This window comes from Cyprinodon tularosa, unplaced genomic scaffold (genome assembly GCF_016077235.1).
Source record: "Cyprinodon tularosa strain WSP-4 unplaced genomic scaffold, ASM1607723v1 ctg628, whole genome shotgun sequence".
NCBI classification, from domain to species: domain Eukaryota; kingdom Metazoa; phylum Chordata; class Actinopteri; order Cyprinodontiformes; family Cyprinodontidae; genus Cyprinodon; species Cyprinodon tularosa.
Window position 1 is genome coordinate 371,106 of NW_024039372.1, and position 19,068 is coordinate 390,173.

General features: G+C 40.7%; 1 protein-coding gene across 1 annotated transcript in view; it reads right to left on the reverse strand.

Moving 5' to 3' along the window:
* Positions 1–1,215: 1,215 nt before the first annotated feature.
* The window catches only part of hoga1 (4-hydroxy-2-oxoglutarate aldolase 1), a gene marked incomplete at its 5' end in the record, with an annotated part of 37,721 nt that continues 19,868 nt past the window's right edge, over positions 1,216–19,068 (reverse strand). The window contains 3 exons of the mRNA XM_038308006.1: positions 1,216–1,436; positions 3,390–3,523; positions 14,739–14,835. Coding sequence (XP_038163934.1) covers positions 1,287–1,436; positions 3,390–3,523; positions 14,739–14,835 — 381 coding nt within the window. The remainder of the gene's footprint in view (positions 1,437–3,389; positions 3,524–14,738; positions 14,836–19,068) is intronic.

Below are 19,068 nucleotides of genomic sequence, written 5' to 3' on the forward strand. Positions count from 1 at the left end.
TGCCTCTGATTTTTATGTAAAGAAGTAAAAGTATATATAATTAAGTATCTAATGTAACAAAATAAAAGTCTAAATAAAGAAAAAACAGTAAAGTGTAGATCCTTAAAATTTGTAGATACTATACCCCTCTAAGGACTAAAGAAAGGGAATAACTATCATTTATAAATGGAGTCTGTGTGAATACATTAAAAATCAAGATAATGGGTAATTATACATGGATATTATAGGTATGAGTAATAAACCAGCTACCAAATGTAAAACTGACAAACAACTAGTGATAAAAGCTAAATATTACAGAAGTATTATTAGAAAAGTCTTCAGAAATGTATTACTATCCACCGGTTTACCACATGATTATTGAGGCCACATGTCGAAAGGAGCCTGCTGAGGTGGCTGGTTTAAATGTTTTAGGGATTATCCAGCTGTAGGTATAGTAATATTTAGCAGAATGCCTACTTCCGGGTCCTACCTGGTCACCTCAGGTGACATTTCACCTGAATGTGAATTTCAGGTGTTCCAGAAATGTCCTATGCCACACAATTCTCTGCAGGATGGTGTTTGTAGACCAGACATAGCTTCCTCCCATAATAAACTAGATTCTTTCTCAAGGTTTATTCATAACATGTTACTGTTAACCAAAGTGTCTGTAATTTGTTTTGACTTTGACTACTTTTGCAGTGTTCTAAGTAAGGGGGGACGAACCCTGCTCTAGCAGAACAGAGCAGAATGCTGTGCCATAAGGACTTCATGATGACTGTTCTCTCTTTGCAAAGATATGAATAAATGTGCCGACTGAGTGAAATCCATCGATCTCAGTTTATTTAACTAGGATGAATAGTTGAATACTTTTTTCACTCGACAGTCCGTAGTAATGTGGCATTGTTTCAGTAAGCCATAGCATTTATTTTCATCTAAAGCTGCTCTGATTTTTTGGAGCCCGTATTCTATTAAAACTGGACCCACAAAACGTTCAACATACAGACGGAGAGTAGTTTATGAGGACATGTTTTAAATAAAACAGCTCTTATAGTATTAATAATTATTAGGTGTTCACTTTCAGCAGAAGTCTGACTCCAATGACGGACAGTATAAGTCAGTATAAGAGCAGTTCTGTCATGCCTTTTCCGTGTCCCGATGATGCAATGGGCTGAGTTCTTTGAGATGTTTAAAGTTTGGATGTTTAAAGTTAATTCTCAAAACAGACAAGGATTCAGATATCATCAAAGAGTAAATTGATTTTATTATTGCTGTTTAAGATTCCTACAGGTTGAATACATGCTCCGCTTTCACAGCCATCCGTTGGTGGAGAAATCCCGTCTCAGCTGCTGGGTCTCTGCCTCTGTGAGCGGCCGTAGAGGAGAACGGCAGGCGCCGCCGTGGTAACCAAACCACTCCATCGCCTGCTTCAGGGCGGGAACTCCCAATTTCCTGGTCACCTAGCAACAAGGAGCCTCAATCAATTTCTATACACCCCCGCCCACTACATTAAGTGAACATAGGAACAGTGGCAGTAAAGAAAACGTGTTAATCTTTGGTATTTTCTGACCGACTTGACTTGGAGCTGTGTGTGCGGTGGGAGGCCGAGTGTTTGAGAGCAGTGGCATTTAGCAGTCCTTAACAATCCTGTGGATGGCCTTAAGCACACTCAGCAGCCAATCACTCAGTCCCAGAGCATCTCTGAGCCGCGCTGAGCACACAGCTCTGACATTCATCATTCAGAATTAGCTTTTTTTATTTCCCTTTTCTTATCCAGGTGAAAATAATCATTCATAAAAAGACTTTTTCATCGTTTAGGCAATAAATACCATACTTTTTTTTAAAAGTATATCCCTTAACGGTACAACTTTAATACGGATAGTAAATACATGTTATTAATTATGTGTAACCAAGTATTAACTTATTACTAAGTGCATATTGTGTTGTATAAGATATTATGCTTGAAAAAAAAAAAATTACAAATGCTTATTAGCATAGATGCATTTGGTTTCTGCTGATTTGGATCAAAAAGTTTGAGCCAATGACTTATTTTATTTACAGTAGTAGCCATTCAAAAATTCCACACTTTCCTTGATGACTTGCCTTGCCTGGTCCTCAATCTTTGTACTAAAATATTCTTTCTGTCATGAGTTGTGGACATTAAGATCTAAAGAGAAGCATCAGCTCAGTTTATAGATGTTTTTCCAGTGTAGTCCTGTTTCTCTGGCTGTGACTAACTGGATGTGCTCTCTTCATACTCTGACATGGGCGCAGGCTCGGAGCTCATCTGCCTGGCTGTGTGTTTCCTGGATGCTGCCTCCTTTTACAGCTGCTTTTTCTATCTCTGCTTCTGTCTCCTTGAACCCCAGTCGGCCTCAGCAGATGGCCGCTCACACTGAGCCTGGTTCTGCTGGAGGATTCTTCCTGTTAAAAGGGAGTTTTTCTCCCCTCTGTCGCTACAAGCATGCTTGGTGTGAGGGATTGCCTTCAAGTCAATGAGTCGATGCAATCAACTGGTTTTCTTTAGATAGAAAACTTTAAATCAATCTGACTGTATCATCTGGTTGAACTGTAAAGTGCCTTGAGATGACGTGTTGTGAAATGGCGCTATATAAAAAAGCTGAATTGAATTGAAATATTTTCTTATTTTCTTTTAACCAATTGCTTTGTTCTTGACCTTTGTTCATAAAGGTTAAATTTGTTATTTCAATAGATTCTCCCTGAGCCTTGATCTCCATCAGAATTACTATGGGCAGCTATGCTGCTTCTCTTATTAATGCTCTTCCTGCCTAATTTGGTGTGGGAGGTTTGCACCTGCAGATTCAGATGATGGATAGAGCTGCGTTAAGTAATGTTAGGTTGAGTTTTTTTTTTTTTTTTGCCCTACTTTTAACATCTCTACAGTTTTCTCCCTGACCTGTCTGCTGTGTTCCCTAATGATGTTTCATGCTGCCGTTTGTTCTCCAATGTTTTTGAACAAAGGAAAGCACACAAATCTGGACACTGTTGTTAGATAATTTTAATATTCTACACTGTTCCCATAATTATTCAACTAATTATTTTGGACAGGGGCATAAATGCACCTGTCCAAAAAAAAAAGGCATGTTGATGTCTGTAATTGTACCATGACCATTTAGTAATGCTGGGATTTAGAAATAGGAAACAAGCAGTTATTTTAGGCTGAGCATTCAGTATTCTCATCACCGCTGTTTCCAATTAATCCCTCTCTGATGGTATTATACTGTTCTTAAGATGTGATGTAATGGTAACATGTCTTACCTAAGTAAAATGGAAATACTTTGAGTGATTTTTTCCAGCCTGTTGATCAGTTTTATTAGTAAAAACTTTTTTAATTCCAGCCCCGCAGAGTAGGTACTGTTTTATTCAGCTGCCGGATGAGAGGTGGTACTTACAGCTGCGTTGGGTTCGATGAGCCGCTGCTGCAGGACTTTGGCTGCCCCCCAATGCCCAGACTGACACAGACGCTCCAGTTCACACAGCTCCTGTCCCAGCACGTTGGCCAAGGCGCACACTCCACCAACAGCACCTGCACACACAGGGCCAATCAGAGGTCAACACACAGAGAGGTTTTATCTACAGATGATTTGCTTCTTATCTTCTGAGTTAAATTTATGTTTGACATTAAATTTACAAGGGGTGAGTTTTAATGTTCCTAAATTTTAAACTTAATGTGCAAAAATGTGAGAAACATGATTTTGTTACAGTGGAGTTGATCAGAAAGGACAATTAGCATCCAGCTTCTTCCTTTCGGTTATCATGTTGTGATGATGTAATACAATAAAAAATAAATACTTTGAAACAACTTTAAAAAAAAATGTATTTTGTTTTAGCTAGCTCTAATTCTGATTAGATCTAAACTGAACTGAAACATTTGTGATATTCTGAAGCAGGAGTTTAAAATGACATCAGTTTATGAGATCTTTTTTTTTTTAAGATTTAAGGCACTAATGGTGCATATTTTTATGCAGTTGGCTGACAGGAAAGGGGGTAGGATAGGGGGTAGAGACATGCGGCAAAGGACCACAGGCTGGATTCGAACCCGTGTCGGCCACATTGAGGCCTCCATACATGGGTTGTGCGCTCTTCACACTACATTTATGAAGAACCCTTCTCTATGATCCATTATTTTACTGGGTCCAACTCAAATGATTGACCATATAGAAATGATTTATGGTAGTGTGGTTAGGCCTGTCACGATAACAAATTTTGCTGAAAGATTAATTGTCTCATAAATTATTGCGATAAACTATAATATTGTTTGAAGACCTCTTTACACTGATTTAATGGATATTACATAATAATGCATGCATTTTCATGCCAAAGATCAACACACTTTATTTTCGACAGAACACTTATTTTGTTAACCAGTTCCAGTGTTGGAACTGGTTAACAAAATAAAACGAGAAATAAAAATCAAATGGACTCTCAGTCTCTGTTAACTAAAAATACACTTGAATAAAAACTAAACACAAGATAAAACCAGAGTGGAAATAAAAACGTATGTACAACATATCACGTTTGTGATATGTATGTTTTCCTCGGGAGTTCATCCTGTCTATCAAATGTCTGCAACATTTTTTGAAATGCCGGCTTTTCAACAATATTAAATGGGAGCATCTCATTAGCAATTAAATGAACTACGCTGTCTGTAAGCGCGCGCCACTTAGCGCCGTCCTTTTTGTATGCTGCCTGTCAATTAATTGCTTAAGTGACGGTGGACTGTCGCAAACTTGAAGACACAGGCGGGACACCGCTTATGCTTTTTCTCCCCAGCTGGAGAAACTTTGCTGGGTGGTTGTGCTTAAGGTGCATGTGTAGGTTGGTTGTATTGCTGCTCTTAGTTGCTACTGTTTTATGACAAATGCGACATACTGGCTCGCATAGTTTCAGCGGTTTGCCTTGGTCATTTGGTTTGAATCCGAAATACTCGCACACTGCGGCTGTTGTGCTCGGCTTTGAAACCAGTTCCATTTCGAGCTTTTCCCCCCAACATAAGACATAAGATGTGTTTTGTTACCTCGCTAACTCTTCTAACTCCTCACGGGGCTCTAAAGCTCAAAATGATGCGCGCTGACGACCTGATGCGATAGTCCACTCTTCCTCCCTCCTCAAAAATGAGGAAGGGGAGGGGTTAGTGGATAGCATCAAGAATCATCAATAGAAGGAGAAAAACACAGGCAGAGACGATATAGCAGATAAATGAAATGACGTGGATAGTTTTTATTTATCGTGTGATCAATTGATTTATTGATTATCGTGACAGGCCTAATTGTTGTGCAAAAAAATCTGCTAAAGCAGGGAAACCTCTAAAACCTGCAGGACAGCGGCCCTCGAGGACCGAGGTTGGGGATGCCTGACCTAGATGACCAAGAATCTACTTCTTCTGAAAGTACTTTAAATGTACAATTACTACATACTGCCCAATAAATGATGTGTTTTCAATTAAGAGTAATTCAATCTGAATGTAATTTACTTTAGGCATCCATGATTGTCAAAGAACACTACTGATACCTACCGGTTTGTGACGTCAAAGTGTGGTATCACCAGTGCGGTACCTGGTGTTTCTCACAGTGCGCTATTATCCAAGTCATCATGAACCAACTTCACTGGTCCCTGCCCTCAGCGTAGAATTCACCGCTGGCCACTTCACCGTTCTCTCGCACCTTTTTCATAGTGATACTATGTAATAGGCCTGAAACTAACCATTATTTTGCAAATCGATAAATCTGTCAATTATTTTTTCACCTATTCGAATAAAAAAGACTTTTTAAGAAATAAAACCAGGTGAAACTAAAAGTTTTCCAATTGAGGAGTTCTGGATAGAGGATATTGACAGACACTGGGGCGACAGTGGCATTGGACGTAGGAGTTTGCCCTGAAATCGAAGGATTGACGGTTCAAGCCCCAACTCTGACTTTCAGTGTCGTTGTGTCCTTGGGCAAGACACTTCACCTACATTGTCTACTGATGGTGGTCAGAGGGCCCGGTGGCGCCAGTGTACGGCAGCCCCGCTTCTGTCAGTGAGCCCCAGGGCAGCTGTGGCTACAATGTAGCTTCCCACCATCAGTGTGTGAGTGTGTGCGTGAATGGGTAAATTAATGTAGTGTAAAGCGCTTTGGTCAAGTCTCCTGACTTGAATAAAGGCGCTATATAAGTACATGCCATTTACGAAAAAAGTTTTTATAACTTAAATGCAAAATGTTAACTTCTTTTTTTACAATTTTGGTATAATTGCTGCTCAAGGTGGGTTGCTCTGCCAGCTAAAGACATGTATTAGAGTCTCTATAGTCCAGTTAATGATTAATTAAATAATAAATTAGTTGACAATTATTTCAATAACCAATTAATCATGATTAATCCGATTAATTGTTTCAGCCCAATAATGTAAATCCTTTGCCCTTGCTGCAAACAACGAGTTTGTAAACGCACAATTCCACTGGCTCCCTGTATTTTACAGTCTATAGATCACTGAATGGCTTTGCCACAAAATACATTATCAGGCTCCTGTCCAATGAAACCAACTACTAGTTTTAGTCTGTGAGACAAACACTCTGTCTACATTTAAAGGTAGGCTTAAAATCTTAAAGTTAAAAAAAGCGTTTGGTTAGTCGGTGGCTAAATAGAGGTAGGTGCAGGTAGAGCGTTTACAGCCCGATCCAGCGGGCTGTAAATTTCATCTCAGACAGACATTACTCCTAAGCTCTACCTTGGCCACACTGTAGCTCTACCGTTATTTTACCTCATTCAAAATCTTTAACTTATCCTGAGGTACTTTCTTTATGTGTGCTGCTATATGGTTATGCTCCTGGAGGATATAGAGAACATTTTGCTCATTCTGCTTTATTTGATCTCTATTATCCCACTCAGCAGTATTTGTAAAGTTCCCCTCATAACTTTAAAGGTATTTCCTGTGAACGTAGTTTAATAAACTATTAATAAATGGGTTGTACTTTGCTTTTCACCTGTGTTTTTTATTTTTGCTCTGCCCTTTGTCATCAATATTTTATCTCCGAAAAATAATGGAAACAGCATTTGACAGAAAAATGGTAAAAAGAAAATACATATATATACACTCTTCCCTGTTGGAGCCAACATCAAACTAATGTAATTATGGGAATACAGGCAGCAGTCCAAAGCAAGGCTGGTTTGATCAAATTAAAAAAGACTTGAAAGCTTTGTTGAAATCCAAGAGTTTTGATTTGACAGGTCAGCAAGCCAGATCTGGGAAGCCTTTAAGTGCAGCAACATGTCAGCACTTTTGATTTCCCATCAAAGCTCCAAACTCTGCAAGATTTCGGTAACAGCCCCCCCTCCATCCTGATGATGACGATGGTTAAAGGTGTGTGTGAAGAAGTCTAACAGGGCTGTCAGTCAGAGAAAATGACTCACTGGGTCACAGCAACTCACGATGGAAACCAATCTATCCTAAACATCTGTAAAGTGGTCTGCATGGTAAGACTCTGTGGAGTTTCACAAATTTGTGAATATATTTCTTTGTTCATATTTTATAACATTGTTAAAACATATGCATAACTGTCTGAAATTGTTATTATTATTCAATAGACATAAATCAATTATAATAAAAATATATAAAATTAATGTGTGTTTATGAAACATTTGTCCGAGGCGATGCTCCACTCCTGTCTCATGATTCAGTCAGGAGACCATCCTGCCATGTCATTCTGATGGAGCGTTCTGTCTTCATGAACTGATCAATTGTTCTGTCAGAACTACACTCACCGGCCACTTTATTAGGTACCCCATTCTAGTAACGGGTTGGACCCCCTTTTGCCTTCAGAACTGCCTCAATTCTTCGTGGCATAGATTCAACAAGGTGCTGGAAGCATTCCTCAGGGAGTTTGGTCCATATTGACATGATGGCATCACACAGTTGCCGCAGATTTGTCGGCTGCACATCCATGATGCGAATCTCCCGTTCCACCACATCCCAAAGATGCTCTATTGGATTGAGATCTGGTGACTGTGGAGGCCATTTGAGTACAGTGAACTCATTGTCATGTTCAAGAAACCAGTCTGAGATGATTCCAGCTTTATGACATGGCGCATTATCCTGCTGAAAGTAGCCATCAGAAGTTGGGTACATTGTGGTCATAAAGGGATGGACATGGTCAGCAACAATACTCAGGTAGGCTGTGGCGTTGCAACGATGCTCAATTGGTACCAAGGGGCCCAAAGAGTGCCAAGAAAATATTCCCCACACCATGACACCACCACCACCAGCCTGAACCGTTGATACAAGGCAGGATGGATCCATGCTTTCATGTTGTAGACGCCAAATTCTGACCCTACCATCCGAATGTTGCAGCAGAAATCGAGACTCATCAGACCAGGCAACGTTTTTCCAATCTTCTATTGTCCAATTGAGCTTGTGCAAATTGTAGCCTCAGTTTCCTGTTCTTAGCTGAAAGGAGTGGCACCCGGTGTGGTCTTCTGCTGCTGTAGCCCATCTGCCTCAAAGTTCGACGTACTGTTCGTTCAGAGATGCTCTTCTGCCCACCTTGGTTGTAACAGGTGGTTATTTGAGTCACTGTTGCCCTTCTATCAGCTCGAACCAGTCTGGCCATTCTCCTCTGACCTCTGGCATCAACAAGGCATTTCCGCCCACAGAACTGCCGCTCACTGGATGTTTTTTCTTTTTCGGACCATTCTCTGTAAACCCTAGAGATTGTTGTGCGTGAAAATCCCAGTAGATCAGCAGTTTCTGAAATACTCAGACCAGCCCTTCTGGCACCAACAATCATGCCACGTTCAAAGTCACTCAAATCACCTTTCTTCCCCATAATGATGCTCGGTTTGAACTGCAGGAGATTGTCTTGACCATGTCTACATGCCTAAATGCACTGAGTTGCCGCCATGTGATTGGCTGCCTAGAAATTAAGTGTTAACGAGCAGTCTGACAGGTGTACCTAATAAAGTGGCCGGTGAGTGTATACTCTGTTTGTATCCATGTGTGATGTTCTGGTAATAAAACGCTCTATGAAGGAGGTCCAGTGGGAGACAGTGTGTTTGAATCTGGGGTTCAACTGTCTCTCCTGTCTGCAGAAATTGTATCCAATATTGTGTATTTCAGTTCTTCTTTTGCAAACCTACATTTATGAACCCGACACTATTGGAACATTGTTTCAAATATAAGTTTTACTAAATGTAAAAGGTTTGTATAAACTTCTCCTTGGCCATGCCTTAATTGCCATATTTCTCAGAAATATAGGGAAAGTAAAATAGTGTTAAGCACAAATATTAATGAACAAGTAATGAAGCTCTTACACTCCTTTCCAGTTGGTGGCAGTAATTTAAATAAACAAAATTTGTAATTCATACTTGTAAATTTGTGATTTGTACTTTATACTCACACATTTTTTAATATATGTTATTCGTACCTGTAAATCCCCTATTTTTACTTGTAAATTCGTGATTAGCCCTCATTATCTCCTGATTTGTATTCATATACTTTAACTCAGAGGAAAACAGCACAATAAGGCTGAAAAGGGAGTAAAGCTGGACAAGTTATTTAAAAAAGAAAAAGCCAGCTTTTCTGATCTCTAACACCAACATTGGAAATGCGTACATGGTTCAAACATCATGACTAGGTTTCACTGAGGAAACGGCAGTGATTGGCTTCATCATGAATAACATGAGTCTGCCTACAGGGAGGCGGTGGGTCGCCTTTAGAAAACCTGGCATTCCGTCACCTACTCACATTCACGGGAACCACGAGCATCTCACTTCTCCATCCTGGTAAGATAGGCTCACCAGGACTGAGCTGAAACCAACCAGCACATCACTGGGGCTCAAATTGTTGTTACTAAGGATGTTTACAGGAGGTGCTGCGTCAGCAGGGCAGCTTAAATCTGTAAGATCCAGCATCTGTACTGGGAGGCAGTATCTGGAACAAAATAGCTGGATTTATGATGTGCTTTTTCCCCCACCGCTGTTTCCCGATCCGCTCATTAGCTCATTTATGCATAGGAAATCAGAAATTCATCCAGGTCTCTGTTAAACAATATAACAGTTTCCTGGACCGGGCCGCCTTTTACAGCTGCTTTTTGTGTCTCTGCTTCTGTCTCCTTGAACCCCAGTCAGCGTCAGCAGATGGCCGCTCACACTGAGCCTGGTTCTGCTGGAGGTTTCTTCCTGTTAAAAGGGAGTTTTTCCTCTCCACTTTCGCTACAAGCATGCTTAGTGTGAGGGATTGTATTTGAGTCAATGAGTCAATGCAATCAACTGGTTTTCCTTAGATAGAAAACTTTGAATCAATCTGACTGTATGATCTGGTTGAACTGTAAAGTGCCTTGAGATGACATGTGTTGTGAATTTGGCGCTATATAAATAAACTGAATTGAATTGAATTAATAGTTTAAAAGTAATAGTAAGGACGCATCTCTATTGGTCTGCTGGGTGTTAGCAATGTTTTTATTTGTCAATATGTGTGTCAAGCATTAGCATGTGATTCGGCCTCGAAGTGAATTTGACTTAGACAACTTTTACTGTTCTTTTGTTTACACTGAGTGTATATCAGAAACATTTCCATTCCATAAAGTGCAGCAGTGATCAAATGTAAACAGGTTGGGAGAAAAGACATGATGTCTCAAGTGAAGAGAATGCAATGTGTAAAACTCAAATTTGAAAAGAATGCAGTTTGTGAAACTCAACCAGAAAAAGACAAATATATATATATACACATATATATATATATATATATATATACATATATAAACATTTTTTTTTAAATAAAGTAAAAATGTCAGCCTTTCTTTCAGACAAAACAAACCATAGTGGATGGATCTTAAGGCCTTCCAAACTTAAGCAGACCGTGGCCTTATTTCAAGCCACGCAGTTTTTTTTATAGTTTGGCGCTATATTACTATATTTCTTAAGACAAATTCCTTTATTTTTCACACTGCCATGACATTGTTGGACATGTTTGCCCTCTAGCTTTACAAAAAAAAAAAGAAACAAAATCTTGAAGGGTTGCCTGGAGCAGTTTCTTCTTCCACTGCATACCTGTCAGTGTGCAGTGGAAGAAGAAAGGAGAGAGAGAAGTGTAGCGGAGTGACACTGCGGGTCCTTGGGACTTGCTGCTCTGAGCTCTGAGCCAAGGAAAAGAAAAAAGTTTCATAAGGCACATTTCAGTGGCACGACAATTAAAAGCACTTTAAATGAGGAAAAAAAAAAGTATATTATAGTAGCATAAAGTTAACGAAGATTATAAAAGAATAAAAACAATTAGAATAAGATGGTAAGATAAAAAAAAAATGAAACGATTGATAAAAAATGTTTAGCTAGCACAGTCAGGGGCAGCTATTAACAATTACACTCTTAATCTCCCATTCAAGCAACTCAGGCTTTCAGTACTTTTAGTTTTCTGAGAGTTTGTTCTAGATTAGTAGGGCAGTGTTGGCCTAGTGGGATAAAGCAGTGCAATTATGCTTTGAGAAGGTTGCAAGTACCCGGTTCGATCCCCACAGCCTCCACTCTGGGTCCCTGAGCACGGTATCTTAACCCCTGATTGCTTCCCGGGCGCCGCACAATGGCAGCCTACTGTTCCTCAAGGGGATGGGTCAAAATGCAAAGAATAAATTTCCCTACTGTGGACCAATAAAGGGATTTACATTATTAATTTATTTTACATAAGGATTGAAAACTGATCATCCATGTTCGGTGGGTTTCCCAAATACATTAGATCCAGTAGAGCTGAGAGGTCTGGCTGTTGATCCACTGACAACAACCTCTATAACGCCTTCCTCGGGTGATTCACCCCCACCCCCAATTGACTTTTATGCACTATTTTTTGCACGCCACGTACACTATATTGCCAAAAGTATTTGCTCACCTGCCTTGACTCACATATGAGCTTAAGTGACATCCCGTTCCTAATCCATAGGGTTCAATATGACGTCGGTCCACCCTTTGGAGCTAGAACAGCTTCAACTCTTCTGGGAAGGCTGTCCACAAGGTTTAGGAGTGTGTTTATGGGAATTTTTGACCATTCTTCCAGAAGCGCATTTGTGAGGTCGCACACTGATGTTGGACGAGAAGGCCTGGCTCTCAGTCTCCGCTCTAATTCATCCCAAAGGTGTTCTATCGGGTTGAGGTCAGGACTCTGTGCAGGCCAGTCAAGTTCATCCACACCAGACTCTGTCATCCATGTCTTTATGGACCTTGCTTTGTGCACTGGTGCACAGTCATGTTGGAAGAGGAAGGGGCCAGCTCCAAACTGTTCCCACAAAGTTGGGAGCATGGAATTGTCCAAAATGTCTTGGTATGCTGAAGCATTCAGAGTTCCTTTCACTGGAACTAAGGGGCCAAGCCCAGCTCCTGAAAAACAACCTCACACCATAATCCCCCCTCCACCAAACTTTACACTTGGCACAATGCAGTCAGACAAGTACCGTTCTCCTGGCAACCGCCAAACCCAGACCCGTCCATCAGATTGCCAGATGGAGAAGCGCGATTCGTCACTCCAGAGAACGCGTCTCCACTGCTCTAGAGTCCAGTGGCGGCGTGCTTTACACCACCGCATCCGACGCTTTGCATTGCACTTGGTGATGTATGGCTTGGATGCAGCTGCTCGACCATGGAAACCCATTCCATGAAGCTCTCTGCGCACTGTTCTTGAGCTAATCTGAAGGCCACATGAAGTTTGGAGGTCTGTAGTGATTGACTCTGCAGAAAGTTGGCGACCTCTTCGCACTATGCGCGTCAGCATCCGCTGACCCCGCTCCGTCAGTTTACGTGGCCTACCACTTCGTGGCTGAGTTGCTGTCGTTCCCAAACACTTCCATTTTCTTATAATACAGCTGACAGTTGACTGTGGAATATTTAGGAGCGAGGAAATTTCACGACTGGATTTGTTGCACAGGTGGCATCCTATCACAGTTCCACGCTGGAATTCACTGAGCTCCTGAGAGCGACCCATTCTTTCACAAATGTTTGTAAAAACAGTCTGCATGCCTAGGTGCTTGAATTTATACACCTGTGGCCATGGAAGTGATTGGAACACCTGATTCCAATAATTTGGATGGGTGAGCAAATACATTTGGCAATATAGTGTATCATTTTACTTGGATTTTCACTTTATTTGGATTTAGTTTTTACATACGCATAGATAAAAATACAGATATATAGACAGAAGAGCTATATGTGTATATATTTTATCTCTTTTTATTCTTACTCTTTTTTTCTTTATTATATTGTATAGTTGGATGTGTGTATATATTGTATAAAACTGTAACTGGAGCGTGTAACAAAAATAATTTCCCTCTGGGATTATTAAAGTATTTCTGATTCTGATTCAAGTCTGTTGTGTATTTTGGAGCAAAGCATTTCAGTGATTTATCTACGAACAGAAGAATTTAAAGTATATTATCTGAGTTGTGGGAAGCCAAAGGAAGGACTTTAGAACTGGGCTGATGTTCTCCATTTTCTTAGTTCTAGTGAGGACTCAGGCAGCAGAATTCTGGATCAGCTGCAGCTGTCTGATCCATTTTTAGGCAGACCTATGAAGACATCGCTGCACGGATCAGTTCTACTAAAGACGAATGAAGCAGGAATTCATTTTTCAAGGTCCTGCTGAGAGATTAGCCCTTTAATCCCTAATTTAAGTCTTTGTTGAGTTCTTAAAGGAATAGTACACACAAAACATGGTTAGCCTTCATTTTCTACTCACCCCCATGCTGAACAACACTCTGGAGTACTTTTTTGATATCTCAAATGCATCTGGAGATCTGGGAGGCTTCTTGCTGTCTGCTGACATTCAAATAATGGAGGTCTATGGCGCCCGAGGCAGAAAGGTCCATAAAAGTCCACAAAAAACGTGTCAATATTAACGCGCAGGCGCGCGCTTTTAGGAAATCCTATACACTACTGTTTATGCTCTAAAAACATTCTAAATGACTTCGTTTCGAGTAAATTATGGACGCTACCCACTCAGGACACTTGGAATACATTGGACGAGCAGTATGGAGGAATACTGACACGTTTTTTGTGGACTTTTATGGACCTTTCTGCCTCGGGCGCCATAGACCTCCATTATTTGAATGTCAGCAGACGGCAAGAAGCCTCCCAGATCTCCAGATGCATTTGAGATATCAAAAAAGTACTCCAGAGTGTTGTTCAGCATGGGGTTGAGTAGAAAATGAAGGCTAATCATGTTTTGGGTGTACTATTCCTTTAATTAGGGGGAGCATTATTTGATAGCAAATACTATCTACTAAATGTCATGACATACCTGCTGACCCCAAGATGAAATTTGGAGACTTTTTACTTCCCTTATGTGTCTCCATCCAACCAGTGGACAATTAAAATAAGCCTCAGTTTCTCATCATATTATTGCCTCAGGAAAATAAAAATCTTTTTATAATCAACTAGACGTTCCTACAATAACTGTCAATATTTAGTTCATTTCAAAGGTACTGTAAGGCATAGAGTAAAGGATTTTAAAGGGTGTTTTTTAAACAGATTTTTCAGTATTTTTTGTGTTTTTGTGTAAAATTTGGAATATCTGAAGCTACCTATCCACAACTAAGAGTTATTCTGACATTTCCTGTGCTGATGATCTGAGAATAAACAGATAAATGTGTTTCTACAAAGGAAAATCTAAAGACCAAACATGAAGATATTAAAACAATTAGATGTGGTTTTTCATCTGACTTCTGGTTGAAAGGAACTGCTGCTGAGGGTTCCCTGTTGAGGAACAACAGCTCCGCTTTGAGGGTTCTTACCAACACAATAGGCAGCCATCAGAAACCCCGCTGAGCCCGCTAAGACCTGGAAATCCTGAGCCTTGGTTCTGTGAACAATCAGGCCGATCCGTGTAATCTGAGGAAACATGAAGGAAGAAAACAGAGAAAGAGAAACACGTCAAAAGAAGAAGCATTACAGCGTCGGCTCCTTCCAGCTGCCAGAGCAAATATCTGAGTGTAGTTTGACTCCCAGGAGAGGTTCCCACAGGAGACTACAACACGCCTAACATCGCACAGGAGTAAACAAATCGCTCAGTGAGGGACGAGCATCGTCTCCTCACCGAGCCGAGGTTTTTTTGGAGGAGGGGATCGTTCAAGATCCGAAACAGAAGAGGGAGGAGAAGAAATGATGAAAAACAGATGGTTCCCACCGAGCCAAAAGATAAGGATTTAACTTCAAACGGTGGTTAGCGGAGAGGATGGGAGACGCTCATGAATACCACCTCATGAATATCAGACCCATTTCTGTGTTTGCCTCTTGCAACTTTCTTTTGTCAGTCTACAAACTGAAGCCCAGACTCCAAATAAAGCTGCAACGTTCAAAGGAAGCGCAGGCAGAATGTGTGGCTGTGAGCTCCGCAGGGAAAACCTGCCGAATCTTGCCTCAGCCTCCATTAGTGTTCCCACAGAGCATGTATTTTTAACCGCAGCCTGTCACTCACTTTCCTCATATTAGTCATTTCAAACATGCAGGACTATAATTGATCAGTCAGTCAATCAGGTTATAGGAGCTCCTGCTGGTCGCCTGAAAGCTAGAGCAGTCGGGTTATGTAGATAAAGCTCCCTAATGGGAGAAATAATATCGCAGGAAGACTATCGTCTCCCCAGGTGTCCGGAAAACTTATTAGCTTTTATTTTTCTTTTAAGTGTAATTATTGCTGTGAGCATGCAACGTTCAATTTGAAGGGCATGGGAAAACATACCTGTTTGCTTCATGAATTAAGCATTCTTTATTGGGTTCAGCTACACATCTAGTTATCATCTCCCATCTGGTATCTAGGAAAGTTAGGATCATCGTATGTGATCTTATTTCTTCCACAAAAAGAGGTTTCTTTATAAGTAAAATGTCCCAGTTGTTCAGGATATATATGATAAAACTGAAAGAGCATTAAGAATGACAGATAACTGGCCAGCTGAAAAAAAAAGAAAGTGTTGTATTTCTGATCCACAAATGCACCACAGCAATGCAGCATCAAATCAGACTCCTTTGAGTGTTGTTGTAGCTGGATAATGTGCAAAATCTATGGCGTCTTCACTTGCTATTTTTATGTCCCTTCTTAAGACTCATCTTTTTTCCTTGGCTTTTGGCACAATTTGAGAGTTTTTACTTTGTTTTATTCTGTTTGTATACTAATAAGTATTTTACACTCGGTTTTTTTTCTATTTTATAATTTTATTGTATTTTATGATTGTGTACAGCACTTTGGTCCTGTCCGGTGCATAAAGTGCTTCATAAATAAAGTTGGTATGGTATGGTGACCGAGCATAATATGTGGATCAAGGTGGCGTCTCGCTAACCTGACTCCGCCAGATGGATTTGCTCTGCATATCCATCTGGAAACCTTCCGTTGAAGTAATTTTGGGAAGGGGCGAAAATACTGGTTAGCTGATTGGCCTATGTTGGTGATAGACGAGCCAAATAAACCAATCAGATCAACGAAGCATATGACGTACTAACAGCCAGGCTGCTCTTGCCGAAACCAGTCGGGAGAAGAGCAAAAACATATTTTCCTCTGAGAAAAACCTCCAGAGCAGTGTTTTGCTCTTCTTTCAGGGAATAAATACTCTGTAATTCCGATAAAACTTGCTTGATAGCCACGCTAACGCTAGTTTCATCGGCTGAAGCCGCCATGTTCTTTAGACTGAACTGTCGCGCTTCTCGTTGCATCACACCTCAACCCGCCTCAAAGCAAACGCTGATTGGACGTTCGTTTGGTGAATGGCTCTAAATTTTCTTCAACGGAGATTCTCCAGACTGATCTGCGCCTCGCGGCAGCGGCCAGGAACAGCTCTCACGCTCCACTGCTCATCAACAGCTCAGCTGTAGAGGTGGTCAGCAGCACCAAATTCCTGGATTCTGCAGCAGATTCTGTAACAGCTTCTTCCCCACCGCCATTAGATTGCTGAATGTTGAAAAAAAAAAAAACGGGGAGAAAAAAAGTGCTGAATGTTGGAAAAACTGTAAATCATATCTCAGTCTTATGTTTACATTTGATCACCATGTTTACATTTTATCATTGTTGAACTTTCAGAAAATGGCTTGAGAGCTGTACTGAACGAAATTTTGTTTGGTTTACACTCTGTGTGTACAAAATGACAAAAAAGTCTGTCAAAGTCTAAGTCATAAAGGGGCTTCAAAAGGTCTTTTAGCAATTTAAGCATCTGACGCAGTATGTTTATCACCGCTTCCAAGCTCTGATAAATGCGTTGATAAACAAGTATATATTTAAAGATGTTTGTATTTTTTTATGTAGAAAGAAACGTGTGGAAATAGTGTAAAAAAAAAAACTACATAATATATCAAAACCTGTCAGCAAAATATGCTTAAATCTATATTCTGGTACTTTCAGATTTTACCATCAAAAACACTTATATTGAACTCCAGCTGCTACAAACGGGAGCGAGAAAAATCCCTGAGAGCCTGGCCAGTCTACCTTTACAGCTATAAAATGTAAAACCAGGATTATAATCCTGATGAACTGACGGCATAGAAGACGTTCCGAGGTGCACTCTTTCTCTTAAAATCATCTTAAAGTTACCTTTTTTTTCCATTAATCATAATAAATAAAGGCAGTCTCTCAATGTTATTTTCTGTTTTACATAGAGGCTAGGAAAAGGCGTCATATGTATCTAAACACACTTTGCATGGCATCAAAAATTGACCTGACTCTGCCAGATGGATTTGCTCCGCATATCCATCTGGAAACCTTCCTTTGAAGTAATTTTGGGAAGGGGCGAAAATACTGGTTAGCTGATTGGCTGATTGATGTTGGTGATAGACGGGCCAAATAAACCAATCAGATCAACGAAGCATATGACGTACTAAGAGAGCGACGACGAAAACACAACCACAAGCCAGTCGGGAGAAGAGCAAAAACATCTTTTCTTCTGAGAAAAGCCTCCAGAGCAGTGTTTTGCTCTTCTTTCACTGAAGAAATACTCTGTAATTCCGATAAAACTTGCTCGATAGCCACGCTAACGCTAGTTTCATCGGCTGAAGCCGCCATGTCACTGTCACGCTTCTCGTTGTGTCACACCTCAACCCGCCTCAAAGCCAACGGTGATTGGACGTTCGTTTGGTGAACGGCTCCAAATTTTCTTTAACGGAGAGTCTCCAGACTGATCTGCGAGTGAAACCATGAAAGCATCAGGATGGTCTCATGAGGCTAATCAAAAATGCCCTCCAAGCGCATCAGCCTTTGGTATAAGAGCAGCATTAGTGTTTTTAGTGTGAACACCATGAGTGAAAAAGGCTCAGTTTTTGCCTAGTATCAGTCACTGTGTTAAAATGATTTTAGAGAAAGTTCACATGTAAAATATATACAAATGGAATGGATTTGTCATGTAGTAAATATGTTAATCTAATATCTATTATAAATTGAAAATACATGCGATCTATGATTGGGAAACACTGGATTTGGTAGGACTCTACATTCTGCTGAACAAGTGTATGTAAACTCCATTGTTCTGGAACTACCATCCTTCAACCTTTCAATGCATCCAGTAGATCTGAATTAAATGCCTGACAAATTACCATAGTTCTGTAGAGCTGGGTCGCATGTTGAGGAGGTTGGGTAAGCAGGAGTGCAGAAGGACAGAAGCTCTCAGGGAGAGCTATGGGCCGTGACTTTGACATCTTCCAGGAAATCTGGTTGAAAGCCAACAACTGTTTTTCCAAGGAGACAATCCCACAGGACAAGGTCACCGACGGAGCACACCTTCTGAGGGACGAGTTGGCCTTCTTTGTGCTTGATTTTGGTGGGACGGACCAGGTCATCAGTAGGAACGTCGGGGAATAATTTTTGCAGTCTTGGGCGACACACGGCGATTGACGTCTGCTATGCTGTCCAGCCGGTAACACACTGGTGGGATCTGAGGGTTCCCTCGGGTTGCGACCTGGATCTTCAGGATGTAGTGCTTGGTCTCCACTGTCACTTGCATCCCACCGACTCCATGGACTATAAGCTTCACATCCTCACTCTTCAAATTTAGCTCACCAGCAGCCTCATTGGTGATGTAGTTTGTGTCGGAGACTAAATCTATCAAAGGCAGGAAATTGGAGAGCTGAGGGCAGAGTATGGAGGAGATT